The following is an 18,500-nucleotide window of genomic DNA, read 5'->3' as shown; positions in this document are numbered from 1 at the left end:
AAGTCACATAGTAGTAAATAGAACTGATTTAGTCCCAGGTCATCCAACTCCAAATCCACTATTCTTCCTGCTTTGCCATTCTACATTTGGATTAATGTCCTTGTGCTAAATGCTGAAGAATTCCTTTTCACTAGCGTGCTAGAATGTAGCAATTGAAATGGTAGGGCAGATATTCATTTTGTGGGTGACATCTGAAAAGTATTGGTAGCACTTGGCATTTCTCTTTGGTAGTGTCTTGTTCAATTTGCCATTGATTCAGACAAATATTCTGAACTTTTCTGCTAGACTCTTTTAGTTTTGATGTCTTCCCTCCCCTTTTCCATTGCTTGGCTCTTTATTATTATGGATCTATCTACAAAGTTTGAAGTAGCTTGAGTTTTTTTTTTTTTCATGCCAATGTCAGTTTTTTAAAAAAACCCTTACCTTCATACTGAGTATCAGTTCCAAGGTAGAAGAGCAGGAAGGGCTAGGCTATTGGGGTTAGGTGACTTGCCAAGGGTCACATAGCCAGGAAGTGAGGCCATATTTTATCACAGGAGGTCTCCAGGCCTGGCTCTCTCTCCACTGAGCCACTTAGCTGGCCCACCATTGTCACTTTAAAAATGAAAAGAGGTAGAGAAAAGTTTTGTTTAGTGAGTACTGAGTTGAAAGTTGGAAGACATGAGTTCTTGTCCCATTTTTATTATAGATCTTATTATGGTGTCCTAGGCTAAGTTATAGGAGTGTGAGATAGACTAAGGATTTGGATTAAAATCTTAGCCTTGCCACATATGAAATGCACGAATTTGGGCAATCCACCTTCTAGGTCTTGGTTTCCTGGTATTTAAAAAAAGGAATTTATACTCCCTGGATCTTAGAGTTCCCTATTAGCTCTGAATCTATGCTCCTAAAAGTCTCTGTACTTCTCTACATTGAGCCTCAGTTTCCTCCACTAGAAAATAGACTAGATGTTAAAAAAATCTTTTCCAGCTATGTTCTACTTTACTACTCTGAACATTCAGTGTTTTATAGTTCCATGTTCAGTTTCCTAAAAATGCTTTTTAGTTCTGATACTTTATTACTCAATATTTTTACAATTTTAGAGAAATTTGTTCTCTAATTTTTTTTAATCAGCATTTTTTTTGGCAGAAAGTTTTTGGAAGGAATTCTGTAATGAAAATTTGTGGAGGGGTACACAGAGGCAAAGCATGGGAAAGCATACAGAAGCATAGAGTCTTCTATATTTGTTAACATTTTTTATTAAAAATAGTAACTCACCATTTACCTCCTTAAAAAAGCTTCTTAATATACAAAGTGAACTGAACCTTTAAGAACTCAGTTTTCTTCATCCACTGCCCGCCATAAGGCTTGACACATATGGAGAGTTGTAAGCTTATTTTGGTATAATTTCAATATGATCTTGAATGAGTTGCTTCTTTAGGAGTCTCAGTTTCTTCTGTTGAACCCTGAGGGAGGCTAGACTATATGTTCTCTAAAGTATCTTCAAGCTTGAATCTTCTTCAGTTCTGTGTTATCCCAGCTTATAAATATAAAATATTACCTCTTGCCATTGCTATTTAATTTCCTGAACAATACCATGGTCATAGAATTTATTGTGAATTTGTACTTTGACATTTTCTTAGTTGACAATAATTACAATAATCATTCCTTAATATTACCTTGGAGGGAGAGATCTACTATTGAATCTTTGAGTAATAAAAAATGTTTATGGATCCAGTATAGACAAGAGAGAAGGGTAGTACATCACAGATTGTCTTTCTTAGCATCTGGATTTTTTTTGCTTTTTGAGATGTGGTTGGTTGAATTTTGTTTTAGTATTTGGGATTTTTGAAAGGTGATAACAGTTGATATCAGACTAAAGAACTGGGAATAGCTCATCTACAATTCAGATCAAGTCTTCTCCTTATGCTTATATTTGAAATAAAGCAAAATGAAAGTCTTTTGTTATAGAGAGTAACTTTTATGTAGATGAGGAACCCAAAAACAGGGCACAGAGAAAATTCATTATAACCAGCTAGACAAAATACTGCTTAGTGGGACATCTGTATACAACTTGGTTTCCTGGTTGTTAGAACACGATTTTCTCTGTATGGATTTCTCACACTACCCTCTCTTGCCCACTGGTTCACTGGTATGAAATGTGTCTTAAAAGACATAACCTAATGGAAAAAAATGTATTAGTGGAATTGACTTGATAATTTAACAAATTGATTGTAATTGAAAATCAACTCATTTTTATATGCCTCTCTTTTAGCAACTCTACATTTGGAGTTCTCTTAGCTTAGAGAAAGCAAATTTTATTTAGATGAGTTTTTCTACTCTTGTCTGTTGATTCTGTAAACATTATTTAATTGATGATGCTGCATGGGCATTGTCAGGACATAGACAGAGGACTGAGAACCTGGTTTAAAATGCTGACCTGCTGTGTGACTTTAGACAAGTCATTTAACTTCTTTGTATCTTAATGTTTTCATCAATGAGGAAGTTGCATTAGATGGCCTCTAAGGGTCCCTTTAACTCTGACTGTAGAAAGCAAATTCTTAATTATTTAGAGTTGATTCCCCCCTCCTCATCTGCCTCCCCCTGCTCGTTATACAAATTATACAAAATTATACAGATTATTAAAATTCCTTACCTTCCATACTTCCAATTCCTTTGAATTGATATTGTGTATTGGTTCTAAGGCAGAAGAGCAATAAGGGTTAAGGCCATGGGAGTTAAGTGTCTGAGGCCAGATTTGACCCCAGGACCTCCCGGTCTCTGTTCCTGGCTCTCAATCCACTGAAACACTTAGCTTCCCTGTACAATACATTTTAAAATTTCTTCTTAGGCATCATTTGAATTTGACATTGTTCATGAGTGTCTCTTCCATCAGAGGGGAAGAGCAAGTTAGAAGAGGTGGAATGAAGTCAGTTAATGAATTACTTTCTAGGAACTCTGGGAAGCACAGTATTACTTTGAATTTGTGTATTGCAGATGACTTAGATGGGATATGGAACATATACATGGACTTAACTGAAAATATGATATCTCATTAAAACAAATGGGCAGAAATTTAGCAGAAGCTATATTACCTGGAAATTATTGCTGGACATCTGAAAGTTTTTATGAAAATTATGGAAAGCTCAGCATTTGGAGGAGTAGTATTTATAAATGCAAAAAAAAAAAAAAACCCCAATTACACAGAGTTGATTGCTTAAATAAGACCATGGCAAATTCCAAATCTTATCATACCATTCATCATCTCCCCTCCCTTCACTTAAAAGTTGTATTAATGATTTAAAAAAAATTATCCTTTTCTGGTTGTTCCTAGGAATCTTTCTTTTGTGACGTAAGAAGATCTTTGCTCAAAATGGCTTCCACTCTTAATGTAACATTTCATAGCCATAGTCCTTGCCTCTCCAATGAAAGGAGAGAGGAGCAGTTTGTCATCTTTTCTAGGGCCAAGATTTAATCTTTCTCTTATATCCCATAAAATTTTTAACACTGTGTGGGAATGTTAATTTCAACATCTCAAAATCATAATGGGATTTCTAAAATAAAAACATAGAGTTGACATTTTTTCCATATCCACCATGTCATTTCCCTTTAAACTTAAATTAAAAAAATTAAAAAATACTTATATTTGGCAGTGAATTCTAGAGAAAATAAGAGTAAATTCTTATTTTGTCATTTCAGAAGGTGAAGCTTAAGGCTTGATCTCTCTAACTCACCAACTTTCTTAGGCAAATTATCTTATTCCAGGGAAAAATTTTGTCTTTCTTTTAAATCTTCCTGGAAACCTTCACTTAGTTACGGCTAAGGGCTTTTGGATTGCTTCAGAGTAGAAAGAAAAGGAGGGAAATTAATGAAATTAAAAACCTGGAAATGCAAACAGTGAAATTTGAAAAGTAGAGACTAGTGCTACCTTTTGGTTTCTGTTATGTGACCCTGAGCAACATCAAATTGAAAAGGTTTTCTGTTTTAGTTCAGGAATTGAAAGTTCAGTCTGATATTGTAATGCAGTTTACTTGCTTGCTGCAGGTTGTGTTGAATTATATTGACCTCAGAGTAAAGGGGGCCAATTTAAGATATTTAGGATAATTTAAGGGAAGATAATTTAAATTCCTCAGTTGCCTTTTTTCATCCACAAAAAATGGAAGAAGATAATAAACCAGAATAATATTAACATGCCTGTAATTTGTATGTTATTCCATATGCATAGGAAGCTTATTATTGACACAATAGCATTTTATAACTAGGTCACTTTCTCTTTGTTTAAAAGCAGGTACTTTCACGTGTGAATGAAACCCACTTTTGTAGCTGAGTGTGTAGTACTGTTTCCCTTCCTTTAACATACATAAATGTTATAGGGTATTATTCCCAAACCAGTGAATTCCAAGTGTATGTTCTATTGCTTGGTATTTTGAATGTAGAAACTTTCATTGTAATTTTCGCTCTGCTTATAATAATGCATGTTTCCATTATTCTAACATAACTCTACTAAGGTTAATATTTTGTTTTGTCTTGGCAGCATTTTTTGCCCCCAGGAGAATACTGAGGAAGCCCTCTTGTTGTTGCTGATCAGTGAATCAATGGTAAGTGTAATATAGATAATTCCTTTTTCTCCACTGGGATTTCCCTTTGGCCAGAGAGCTGGCCGTTTTATCAGGTGACTTAGGAGGGGTGTGATTCCTAGAGGGAGTGCTTCATATTATTATCTCTGGGAAGGTACACTCATTAGTGCTGAGAGACGAGTATAATTTCTCTTTTAGTTGTGTTTCCTGTATTGTTCAGACTCACTATCTTTGTCTTGGTCTGACTCTTTGCTGACATAAGACCCAGAGTTTCTTTGCCCAAGTCTTGACATCAATATAGTATAGTGTAAATAAGTTATACTAGAGCCAGGACAAAATTACAGTGTGCATTCTTTCTCTAATCAACAACACACACCATTTTTATAGAGCTGTAATCATGACTGTGAATATCAAGAACTATTCAGAATAGGAAATTCCAAAATTGCAGCTATAAGGGAAGTGAGGAATGTGGAAGGCACTCTTAACCGTTATCTTGGTAATGGAGGAGTTTTGGCATCAGTTCTAGGTTTATTAACATACTATTTGAACAGTGGCTGGTTGGAGCATCTCTTCCTCTAGCTAGCTCTTCCCTTAGTTATAGTTAAACTATCAAATTAACAGGCCAGATTTTCCCAAAGGACCTGACCTAGCCTGACCAGGAAGGTCTTGATATGTTGGATCTTAAGAATGACCATGAGGTTGTGAATGAAGGGAGTCTAGAAGAAAGGGAGTCTGAAGAAAACCCAAGTTCAAACCCAGCCCAGCCAATTACTAACTATGTAACCTCGAGCAAGTCACTTAATCTTTGTTTTATTTTGCTTTAATTTCCTTGTTTGTAAAAGGGGGAATAATAATAATAGCACCTACTCCCAGGGTTTGTAGGATCAAATGAGATAATATTTTTAAAGCACTTAGCACAATGTCTGGCTCATAGTAAGCACTATATATTAGCTATCATCATCATCATCATCTTTTTGGAAATCCCTCTCAGTGTTGGCAGGTATATATTATTTTAAATAAATGTTTTTCTCTGAATATTCACTTTTCCCCAGTGTGTAAATAGTAGGCAATATGGAACTGTTTTGTTATTGTTCAGTTATTCAGTCTTTGTGACCCCATTTGTTATTGTTGTTTTGGTGATGATACTGCAGTGATTTACCATTTTCTTCTCCAGCTGATTTTACACATGAGAAAACAAATAGGCTTAAAGGCCAGATTTGAACTTGGGAAGACTTATCATCCTGACTTCCAGCCTGGCATTCTATCCATTCTATCCTCTAGCTGCCCCAATAGAAAACTATTTTCTCTTATGACCAAAAGAGGGATAATCAGTTTTGAGTATTTTTGGTACAATAGAAATAATATTGAATTGTGATCCAGGGTAGTTGGTATCCGTGGTATATAGAGGAAGGAGAGCTGGTTTGGGGATTAGATCTTTGTTTGAATCTTGGCTTTGCCACTTAGCTGTATGATCTTGGTTGGGTTGATTCATGCCTCAAGGCTCTAGTTACTACATAAAGAATAAGGGATTTATATTAGGTGATCTTCTAGGAGCTCTTTAAGTCCTAACATTTTAGAAGTAATAGCATTTTTGTGGTTGGCTAGTTGTTCGACTAGCATTTATTAAATGCCTACTTTGTCATTCAATCAGTAAATATTTATGTGTCAGGCACAAAGTACTAGAAATTCAAAGAAAGGTAAAAGACATTTCCTGCACTTTGAGAGCTTAGAATCTAATGGTGGAGACAACATGTAAACAACTCTGTACAAAGAAGATATAGATGGGATATGTTGGAGATTATCCATAGAGGGAGAGCACTAGTATCGGGATTGAGAGAGGCTTCTTGCAGAAAGTGGAACTTTAGCTGGTACTTGAAGGGAGCTAGGGAAGCTTACAGATGAAATGAGGAGGGAGAATACTCCAGTCTATTTCTTAATCATCCACTGAATGCTAAGCACTGCAATATATATATATATATTCATTCATTCATTCATTTATTTGTCTGCTTATTTATTCATTCATTTGTTCGTTCGTTCATTCATTCATTCATTTATATTTTAAGCCCTTACCTTCTATCTTGAAGTCAATACTGTATATTGGCTCCAAGACAGAAGAGTGGTAAGGGCTAGGCAATGGGGGTTAAGTGACTTGCCCAGGGTCACACAGCTGAGAAATGTCTGAGGCCAGATTTGAACCCAGGATCTCCTGTCTCTAGGCTTGGCTCTCAATCCACTGAGCTACCCAGCTGTCCCCTGTACTATATATTGCAAGTATAGTGAGAGACATTAAAAATACAGGGAGGCATTGCTCTCTTGCCCCCTTTTTTCAGTCAGGTTTCTAATAAAAAAATTTACATGAAAAGGGATAAGATAGAAAGGCATTGAGTTGGAAAGGACCCTCAGAGATTGTCTAACCCAGGAGCTTCTTTACCTGGATAGGTTTCAGGGATCCATAAACTTGAATGGGGGAAAAATATGTCTTTATTTCAATATTATTGGTTTCCATGGTAATCCTAATATTCAGAGGGACAGCTAGGTGGTTCAGTTGATGGATAGCCAGTCCTGGAGGCAGGAAATCCTGGGTTCAAATCTGGCCTCAGACACTTCCTAGCTGTAGTACCCAGGGCAAGCCACTTATCCCTTTACTTAAGTAACTTAAGCAAGTTACTTAGGCTTTAAGGCTCTTTGGCCTTGGAACCAATAATTAGTATCAATTCTAAAATAGAAGGTAAAGGTTTAAAAAAATTCAGGGAAGGATTCACTATATTAGGGGTCCATGACACAAAATAGGTCTAACCTAGCTTGTCTTGGTCTGCCCAGCACAATACTAGCAAATGGTTATTTGGTATTTATCTGGAAATCTTCTTTCAGTGAGGGGAACCCATTCCCTTTAGAGATTCCATTACACTTTGGGGCAACTCTAAGTATTAGGAAGATTTTTCTCTACATACAGCTTCAGTCTATACCCTGTCTGCAACTTCTACACAATCCTATTAATTTTACTCTCTGAGGCTAAATAAAGAAGTTTTGATGCCTCTCTTATATTAAACCCACCAAATACTTGCAGACTGCTATTATTGTAAAGTCAATCTGTCAGCTCCTTCATTTATACAGCATACTTCTCACTTTATTATATATTTATTAGTTATGTTGCTGTCCATGGATCCTTGTTGATTCATATTTAACTTTTAGGCTAGTCAGGCCCTACTTCCCCCAATCTTTTTTATAGGAATGCTTGTCTAGGTATATCTTCCTTGTCTTGTATAATTTGGGGCACTACATCTTAATAATGACATTGATAAGATAGAGACTGTCCAGAGGAGAGTGACCAGAAGAGTGAAAGATGTTAGCCTGGGGATATTTAACCTGAGAAAGAAGACTTTGTGAAGAAAGTAAATATTTAAAATATTGTCATGGAATTATGAGTTAGACTAGTTCTTCTTGGCCCCAGAAGGCAGAACTAGGAAAACAGATTTAGGCTTGATATTAGGAAAAGTTTCCAATTAAAAAAAAAAGTAGAACTGACTGTCATTATACTTAGTGGGTCTTTTATCTTAAAGTCTTCAGGAAAAATAGTGAATCGCCACTTGCTAGAAAGGGATTCTTGGAGAAAGATGAATTTAAAGAGAAGTTTTTTTTTCTCACTCTCAAGTTTGTAATTATGATTCTTTTTAAATCAGTAGGTAAAACTTTATATATATATTCCTGTTAAATTTTATATTATTTGGTTGGGCCCTTTATTCTATCCTGTTGACATCTTCTTTGGATCCTGGCTTTGTTGTATATTATGTAAGCTGTCTTTTCTGGTTTCATATCACTTATGTGGTTGACAGGCATACTTTTGGACCTCTGTCCAAGACATTGATAACAATTTTGACCATCACAAAGTTAAGGACAGTTTTTTGGTTACTCTACTATTACTAATTATTCTCTAAGCCCAGATGCCTGACTGATTCTGAACCCATCAATAACCTAGGACTCATTTCTTCATATTGTCCACAAATATAGTATGAGCAACTTTGTCAGATGCTTTGCTGAATTTTGGTACGTTATGTCTATAGAGCATTTCCTCGGCTGTCTCCTGACCTAGATATTGTACCAAAATAAAAAGAAATGGAGTTAGACTTGTATGACTTGTCTTTGATAGAACTACAATGCTTTGAGTGATCAGTCACTGCTTTTCACTTCCCTGATGGGTTGAAGAATTTTACCAAGAAGAGAAATCAAGTTGTTTGCAGCCTCATCTCTCCTTAAATAATTGAGATCCCATTTGCCCTTCTCCACGATTTTTCAAACAAAATAGAGAAGAATTGGTTAAACGGAGAATAAAGAAATAAATGGCATTAATCAGGGAAATTATTTTGTCTTTATTAAAAACTTTATTCAAAATTATGTTTGCAGGGTCCAGATATCTTCATCAGTTCTCTTTTTTTTTGGCTTGTCTTTTCCATTATTGAAATTAATTATTTCAGAAAGTAACAGGATGTTACCTTTACCTGCTTTTGCTTCTCACTCTTTGACCAGCTGACAACCCAAGAATAATTTGTGTTATCTTCTTTCCCTAAAATTTTCTTGATCTAAAAGCCTCAAAACATTTTATAGGCTATTCTTTGATTGGGGTTATTTCATATTAGACTTTTAGGCAATAGTACCCTCATACTAAGCTCTTAGTCTTTGCTTGGCCAAACTTAATTTATCTGGCCCCAAAGGCAGTATGTCAGTTTTGGGGAGAGCCTATACATTTAATTTAATTCTCTTTGTCTTTAATTGAATAGATACTAACTGGTAGCCTTTAAAGTTCAGGGCACTTCGCGTCAGTGATTTTTGGTTTTGGTAACCTTTTTACTATATAGTAAGGTCTATTAATACTATTAGACACTTATGCCAAATGATGCTTTGGTTAGACATCAAAACAAGAGGATCCTACCCAAGATGGTTATGTACTATCTGATAATTCTGCCATAATTAGAAAGGATGTAGAATTTAGTAGAAATTGCAATTTTACCATCATGAGAACTTATTTCCATCTCAGTACTTCTTTCAGTTTATAAACAGGAAATAAATGTGTTCAACTTTAGAGTCAGAACGAACATTATTCTGTTTTTTAGTGGCTGAGTAAATGGTATATGACTTTTATGGCTCTGACTACTAGCTATAAAGCAGAAACATAAATTTAGCTATTAGACCCTCCATTCAGATGAAATAAGTTCAGGACGAGTTGCTGTCTGTCATCATGTCATATTATTTTTTGACTTTGATTAATCTTTCTATAAAATGAAGATTATCAAACCTACAGCTGTATAATGGTAACTTATACAACTACTTTAATTGTTGGAAATCTAATACTCACAATGGTGTTGAAAAATACGCATTTTATATTTGTAAACACAGATTCCTGAACACTTCATTTTTAAATGAAAAAAAAAAAACCTTTGGTACAACTTGATAGCTTATAAGGCCTCTAGTTATGATCTTCTTATAAATATCAGAATTGCTACAGTTTTTTTTCTCTTCAGAGTAATTGTTTTAGTACATCAAGTAAAAAAAAAAAAGGATAAGATTGTTTCTAGCAAGTCTTACTTAGTTAATCTACCATTTCTTTCCCAAGCTTAGAATTGACACCTGGATCAGGAAAATTTATGATGAAATTTCAAGATGAGGCCTGCTCTAACAAGAAGTGATTCACTCAATGAGAAGTGCCCTGATTATTTTTTATTCTAACTTTTATATTTCAGAGGAGGGAGTTTTGAAGCCAAATCCATACTGATCTATGGTGCTAACAGTAAATGCCAAGGAGTTGGTGCTGAAAAGAAAGGCAGTTCCTTCTTAGTGGGAGGCAGAGTTGGTAAGCAGGCTTTCAGAATGGCATGAAGGAAGGAGAACATCAAAATGGCCATCTAACTGACCCCAGAGCTTACTTCCCGTACCACTCTGAGAACATAGCCCTGGGGGCCTTTCATATACTTGTATTGATCCAGAGTTATGAGATATTGAGAGACCAGGCCTGTTAAATAAAGGTAGAGGGTATGAAATTTCAATCATTTTGTTCCTTTTAATGAAGGAAAGGGGAAAAGGAGCCATTTCATCTACAATACAATGTCTCTGTAGGAATCTGCAGAAAAATCAAATTTGAATGATAATGAAAATCAGTTGGTTATAAAGAGAATTTGCTTTCTAGATAGATAAGATTAAGTCTGAATGTATTTAATGTATTTCTGTGCTAATAGAGACATTAAAATAGAAAGGTATCCTCTATGATATTATTTAAATTAAAAATAAGCTTACCTGTTTCTATTGTAAGTCTTTTGCTCTCTTGTAATCCATATTGAATTATGTTTTGACTCATGGTTCATTATGGTGAAGACCCTAGAAGCATAGTACCATAGATTTAGAGCTGTGAGAGACCTCTGAGGCCATCTATTCCAATCTCCATATTTTACTGGTGAGGAACTTGGGTCTGACAAGGTTAAGGGCCTTGCTCAAGGTCACAACAGTGTCAGGGATGTGAGTGTGGGTTGCATAGCTATAAAGATTCTGTCACAAAGGGGAAAGAAAAACAAATCTCTGTCAGATCTACTGATTGGAAAGCACCATTTCATCGTGGAAGTTGTGGGGGTTAGGAACCTTCCCTTCCTCTTCTTCCCTTCTTTCCTCTTTTCTCTCCTTCCCTCAGAAGAAAATTGTCAAATAAATGTTAGATATTGGTAATATGGCAAATGGATGTATAGTTCTGCTCTCCTAAAACAACAGTATGGACACAAGGACTCCATAGGTGCATATATGCATCTAGGGGAATTATTTTGCTTTGTATAAACTTTAAGTAGCTTCTTACAGATATGTGATTTAGGTATGAGCAGACTTTTGAATCACAGCCCCACTGATTCAATGTGAGAAATCAAGGGGTTTGTGTGAAGAATGGTACTTTTGTAATCTGATGGCCAGTTTTCAATTGCCATAGGTGAATTTACAACCCCTTTTCCTCATTTAATTCAAGATGTGATCTGTATGTTGTTTGCTCTAGGAGCATTTCTATGAAGAGTTTTTTATAAACAGCAGATATTTAATCTATGTACTGACCTTTCTCAAAGCCCTTTTTCTTGATGTTCTCAGGCAAACCGGGATGCTGTATTGAGCAGGATTCCAGAGCACAAAAGTGACCGCATCATCAGTTTACAAAGTGCATCTGTGGTCTATGATCTATTGACTATAGCTTTGGGAAGAAGAGGCCAATATGAAATGCTGTCAGAGGTATGGCTTGTAAGTTGATGTTGTCAGCTTAGTGGGTGCAACTTTGAAAGCCAAATGTATTTATGTGTGATTAAGCTGGCATTTTCCTGAAAATATATATGATGGCCAGCGGACTTCTGTCCTGGAGAATCTCTAAAGCACATTCATCTTTCAGAGTAATTTCCATGATAATCAAGGGGCTTTCTGGATTGTATGTTACTAATTTTTATGTGAGATAGAATTTTTAGGAACATCACTTCAGGGGCAGCAAAGTGACTCAGTGGATAGAGTAGCTAGACCTGGAGATGAGATTTTGGGTTGAAATGTGGTTTCAGACACTACCTAGCTATGTGACCCTAGGCTAGTCACTTAATCCTTATTGCCTAGCTTTTACTGCTCTGCTACCTTGGAACAGATACTTAATATCAATTTTAAGACAGAAGGTAAGGGTTTAAAAAAAATCACTACAGAGCTTCTGATGAGATTAGCACTTACCAACACAGCGTTTTCAAATTTGGATCTGTAAGGTACAGTCTTGAACAGGATACCAGAGTACAACATGACAGGATCATCAGTTTGTAGAGTCTTATGACCCTTTTATTTGTTAGGAAGTTACATAGTCATTTAGCTCTTATTGGACATTTCTGCATAGAGTTTTGAGTTTTCAAACTTCAGAAGAAGATGATTAATCTTAGTTTGCCTCTATCTCAATTAGCACAACTTGCATGCCGAGCAAAGCATCAAATTTATGGCTAGATATGAGCTAGATAAATTCTCAGGTAATTTTGACTTTTCTCTTTGGCATTAAAAAAATCTGTTTTGAAAACAATTAGATTTCTGTGTTTATTTTTCCCTTTAAAATTTTTCAGCCATTTCCGTAGCCTCTGTACAGGAAGATATAAACAAAATATCAGAGTGAATTAAATCAAATTTGTTCCTCTGTTGCAGCTTTGAGATCCCTCTAGTGTGTTTGCACATTAAACAGAGGCTGAGAAAGAACAGATGGAGCCTTGCATGGCTTAGGTCTTTCTTATATTTGATTTTTTGACTATACAAAATCATTCTAGCCATTCTAGGGGAAAAAAAATCACATCTGTGACTATGTAAAGCAGTAGTCAGATGTCTCTGCTATAATCTTGACTCATTTCCCCTGAGCTTAAGCCATCCTTGGGAATATGTTGTGTTCTGTCTAGAGAGCTATTTAACACTATAGAGAATCCATTATAATTTACCATCAAGGATATTTTATAATGGATGATCACTGCAAGATGATTTCTATAGGCTTCTATAATATCTCTGATCAAGATGGTTCTCTGTAATACCAAGGAAAGTTGTACTTGCCTGTGGAAAATCCTCTTGTGAAAATGATTAGCAACCTAATATGCCCTTTTTGGCAGATTTGCTTCATAGTCAGATTCTTTTAAGATGACATCTAATATCTTTTTAACATGCCCCTTTAAGATGATAGCTTTTAAAATTTCTCTAACGTAACCTTTGAAAAATTTCCCAGGTTTCTAAGCTTCAAACTAATGTTGAATATAGTTTTTACATGGTACAATCAATCATACAAACTATGGTTTTAGTTATAAAAAACTTTATAAAGCTTTAGTTTTACTTACATTGGAATTCAGTCTGAGGTGACTAAATTTTGCTTTTTGCTGGCTTACTGTCTTCCTGCATTTTGACTCCTCTTCATTTCCCAAATGATTTGAGGGAGATTGCTGTAGTCTTAGCAGCATCCTACCAAGAAAAGATCAGAACTAATGCAGAAATCTCCTTTCAGTATTGAATTCTCAAAGCTTATCTTCACCAAGATGATTTTTCATTATGGTTTCAAATGTAGTTTCCATCATGTAATGAGAATCTGTTGACTAATTCACTTGTGATGATTTAATGATTTTCCTCAGTCCTTCAAACTCAAAAACTTAGCTCTTGTTCCTTGCAAGGATCATGTTTAAAATGGGCAAGTGCTCTTCATCTCTACCTCCATACTTAAGTGATTAGAAGTGTTTATCTTATTTGATACCTTGTTGCCTTATTAGTTATATCTGTCTTTGGGATTCTTGAAAGTTCTCTAACTGACTTTTTAATTTCTACACATTAGAAGTGTCAGAAATGAGACATCAGATGAAAAGATTGAGGCCATCTACCTTGAGCTTATTGGTCTCCCATCCTTCATAGATCAAAATCTTTTTTCATTTTTCTTCTTTGCTATATTGGAGAAGTTGAGGTATCTCTTTGCCACTATTAACCATTATCTTATGCCCTTAATGCATTCCTTTCCCAGCTTTTTTGAGAATTGCTCATGCTCTTTCTCTTTCTGTCTCTCTCTCCTCTTCATTACATCTTCTCCTGCTGCCTATATATGCTCAGATTTTCTTCTTCAACAAACAGAAGTCTTCCTTTAATGTTGCCTTTCTCTGAAACTTACTGTCCTAAAGCATCTCTTCTCTTTATTTCTTAATTTTAATAAAAAAAATAATCTACTTTTGTTATCTCTGCTATACAGTTTGTTCAGTTCTCAACTCCTTGAAGTCTGACTTCCATCTCTGTCACTCAGCTGAAACTACTCTCTCAGTCATTAGCAAGTCTTGCCAGATATGGTGGGTTTTGCTCAGGCTTAATCTTGCTGTAGCTTTGGATGTTACGGACTTTCTTTTTCTGGATAATGCCTCCTCCCTAAGTCCATATGACTATTCTTTCCTCATTTTTCTTTCTCTTTAAGCATTTCCTCTTGGTCTTCTCTAGGTTAATTTTGTCTTTTCCTTTCTTCTAGGGTAGTTATCCTTTAAGGCTTTGTTTTTTTCTCCTTTTCTTTTTCTGTTGGTTTTCAGTTGGCGATCTCATATGCTTCTGTATCTTTTAATAACTCCCAGGCCTGTATAGTTGATTCTACTCTCTCTGCTCAGGTCTGGTCTTAAATCTTCAATTGTCGAGGTGGAGTCAAGATGGTGGCTTAGCAGCATCAAAAGATGAAAATGCTCTGACTATCCTTCCATACTAATCTTTTAAAAGCACTTCAAAAAGACAAGAATCTAAATCCAACAAGATGGAGTCAGGGGACTCTCCCACTGAATACAACTTGAAAGGTTTGCAGAGAGATTTTATTTTCTTTGGATAAGGGGGATCCAGATGCAAAACTGCACACATAGCAGTTCTGACCAATGACCCTCCAAACCTACTGTGCTAAGTTCTGTGATTGAGAATAGGCTAACTTCAAGATCCCAAGATGGGGGCTACACCAGCAAAAGAACACCTCAGACCCACCCCTTGAAGGCCCTAGCTCCATCTTCACTGTAGTGAAGATCAGAAGTCCATCTGGCAGGGCACTTTCAAGCCTCTGTGGCTATGTTGAAGACTTAGCCCCAGGTCAAATTAGCTCACCTTGCCTAATTCTGCAAACCAGCAGAGGAAAGACAGAATTGACAAGCAGCTTGCAGAATTCCTAGTCCACTGGCCAAAAAAAAAATGGCTGGGAAAATGAGCAAACAGAAAAAACATGTAACTTGAAAACTGTTATGGGGGAAAAGAATAAAGAGTAGAACAAACAGAGGATTATAGGATCCAAGCAAATACAAGGAAAACTTAAAAAAAAAAACATCAAAAACTGAAATTGGTCTCACACTCTGGAAGAACCCAAAAAAGGAATTCAGAAATCAAATAAGAAAGGTTGAAGAAAAATGGGGAAAAAGAAATAAAGTAATACAAAAAGAAAATAACAGCTTACATAGCAAAATCAGTCAACTGGAAAAAGAGACACAAAAATCCAGTGAAGAAAAAAGTTCCTTAGATCTCCAACTGTCTTCTAGATATTTCTATGTGGATATCCTGATAGTACTTCAAACAATAACAATAAAGCTATACAAGTTTAAAACTAAGCTCATCATTTTGTTCCCTGCCTGTCCCTTATCCAAACTTCCCTGTCTGCTTACCAGCCAGGTTGGAATCTTAACATTATTTTTGAGTCCTTCCTCTTCCTCACTCTTTTTTTTTATTATTAGACATTTATTAATATTCGTTTTTAATCTGTTTACATACTTTATGCCCCTAATTTCCCCTTCACCCCCCGCTTTCCCCCCACCCATGGCCAACGCACATTTCCACTGGTTGTATCTCTTCCTCACTCTTACATATTAGTTGCCTGTTATTGATACTAAGATGGGTAGGTGTCGCATAGTAGATAGAGCACCAGGCCTAGAATCAGGCAGACCTGAATTAAAATCTGTCCTCAGACACATGCTAGCTGTGTGACCCTGGGAAAGTCACATACCCTTGTTTGCTTCAGTTTCCTCATCTTCTAATTGAGCATCTAAAATGAGCTGGTGAAGTAGCAAATCATCAGTTCAGTATCTTTGCTAACAAAACTCACAATGAGTCAGGCATGACTGAAACAACTAAACAACATTATTGATACTGTTCCCTATGATATCTCTTGAATCTGCTTTTCCCATGTCCCTTTCTTCCACCTCTTCCACTCATACTGCTACCATACTTAGACCATTAGAACCTTGGCCTAATTTGTTGTCATAGCCTTCTAACTGGTTAAAATGGCTAATGGGATGTGTATGTGTGTGTGTGAAATCCAGAATAAGTAGGGTGAGAGTTTCCTAAGTGAATTTAATTCCCCATGACCAAATAAAATAACTTCCCTAGTTGTTGAAAGAATTGCTGGATTTGCTTGCTCAACTGTTATCAACAATCTTGAAATTTCTAGAGAGGTGTCCTCAAACTACTGTCCTATATATTACTTTCCTTTCACAGGTAAATTCTAAGAAAAATCTGTCTAGTCTTAATTTCTCTAATTCTTTTTCTCTCACTTATCAGTTTTTTGGAATTTACCTTCTGACCTCATCAGTCAGCTCTTCAAAGTAATCAGTGATCTCTTAACTGCCAAATCCAGTGGTCCTTCCTCAGGTCTTTCCCTTCTTTACCAAATTGTTTGGAAGTGTTGATTACCCCCTTTCTTCCAGAATACTCTTTTCTCTTTTGGTTTTTGTGACACCAGCTTCTTCTGGTTCTTTTACATATGTCAATAGTCTTCTAAATCTTCTTTGCTGGGTCATTACCCATATTGCCCTCCCTAGATGTGACTATGTTCCAAAGCCTTTTCCTGGGCTGCCTTCTCTTTCTTTGTGTACAGTCTCTTTCTTAGTGACCCCATCAACTCACATGGATTTAATTACCCTCTATATTAGTTAATTCACAGATATTATATATCTAGGCCTTATGAAGTGAATGTCACATGGGCTTCTCAAACTCAACATACCTAAAACAGAATTCATTTGTTTTTCCCCTAAACCCACTCCTCTTTAGAAATTTCTCTATTTCATGCAAGGGTACAGTTAGATCTTCTGTTACCATAGAGTCTATCCTGAACTTTTTACCCTTATCTCACATATCCAGTTGGTTGCTAAGTTTTGTCAATTGTACCCTCACCCTGTCTCTCACATTTTCCTCTTTCTGCCTATTGTTTCCTTGTTGCTATCCTTCCCTCAAGGCTTTTTCCTTTCTAATTCATCTTTCACATAACTGCCAATTAGATATTTCTAAAACACCAGTCAGACTACTGCATTCCCCTGCTCAAAAATCCCCAGTAAATGCCATATTATTTTAGGATCTAGTATAAATTCCTTTGCCATTCAAAAATCTTTACAAATTGGCTTTAGCCTATCTTTTCAGTCTTATTCTGCATTATCCCCTTCGTGTGCCTATAGTTTAGTCAAATTGGTCTTGTTCTTCACATGTGTTACTCTTATCTCCCATCTCCATGCCTTGGTACATCTGGAATGTAATCCTTCTCTTTCCTCATTTTAGCATCCCTAGTTTTAATCAGAGCTCAGCTCAAATACCTCTCTCTAGGTGTGACTTTTGCTAAACCTCATAGTTACTGGTGTGTCCCTCACCAAAATTGCCTTGTGTTTGTTTTGTATAATGATTTCCCTAGATTTTGCAACTGGGCTCTCTCCTTTGTGTGCCACCATGAGCTCATGATCTTTACCACAATGGCCCAGTGTGGATGCCTTCTCTCCCACCTCCACCTTTTCAACCTCCTTCTAATATGTTGTTGCCCTCGGACTCCATCTCTGAAAATTAAAAGGCAATCGCCTTGATGATAAAACTTTTACTTTTATTTGTATTCTTAGGGCTTAGCACAGCACCCAGAACATAGTAAACATTTATTAAATATTTAAATAAACTAGAGAGCTGGCCTCAAAACCAGAAAGTATTGTGTGTTAAGTCCTATCTCTCATTCATACCAGCAGAAAAGTCACTTAACTTTTTTTTTAATCTTTACCTTTTGTCTTAGAATCAATACTAAGTATTAAAGAGCGGTAAGGGCTAGGCAATTAGGATTAATGACTTGCCCAGGATCAAACAGTTAAGAAGCCTCCATACTTCTCATATCCTTGGTATAATAATATTTGTACTTCTTATTCACTGAATTGTTGTTTTTTTGTCAGGGAGAACAGGGAAGAATTTGAATCTGTAACTTCATTGGTATAGGAAGGTCCCAAAGAGGAAATAATATCTGTCTACCAATGTAGATTGGCACATATTCTGCATTTTTAATCTTGGTTTCCTTGAGGTCCTTATAAATTACCTACTCAAGGAGAGAGAGAGAGAGAGAGAGAGAGAGAGAGAGAGAGAGAGAGAGAGAGAGAGGGGAGGAGGAGAGGAGAAGAGAAGAGAAGAGAAGAGAAGAGAAGAGAAGAGAAG

At 36.1% G+C, this 18,500-nt stretch overlaps 1 protein-coding gene across 3 annotated transcripts in view; it reads left to right on the top strand.

Annotated features, from left to right (window-relative positions):
- The window catches only part of TTC7B (tetratricopeptide repeat domain 7B), a 342,224-nt gene that overhangs the window by 102,476 nt on the left and 221,248 nt on the right, over positions 1 to 18,500 (top strand). For all 3 annotated transcript variants that reach the window (XM_044665011.1, XM_044665010.1, XM_044665009.1), the window contains exons 7-8: positions 4,514 to 4,577; positions 11,667 to 11,804. In XM_044665011.1, coding sequence (XP_044520946.1) covers positions 4,514 to 4,577; positions 11,667 to 11,804 — 202 coding nt within the window. The remainder of the gene's footprint in view (positions 1 to 4,513; positions 4,578 to 11,666; positions 11,805 to 18,500) is intronic.

Source organism: Gracilinanus agilis, chromosome 2 (assembly GCF_016433145.1).
Source record: "Gracilinanus agilis isolate LMUSP501 chromosome 2, AgileGrace, whole genome shotgun sequence".
Classification (NCBI taxonomy): Eukaryota; Metazoa; Chordata; class Mammalia; order Didelphimorphia; family Didelphidae; genus Gracilinanus; species Gracilinanus agilis.
Note: the sequence above shows the minus strand (reverse complement) of the source record. Positions and strands in the feature narration are given on the sequence as shown.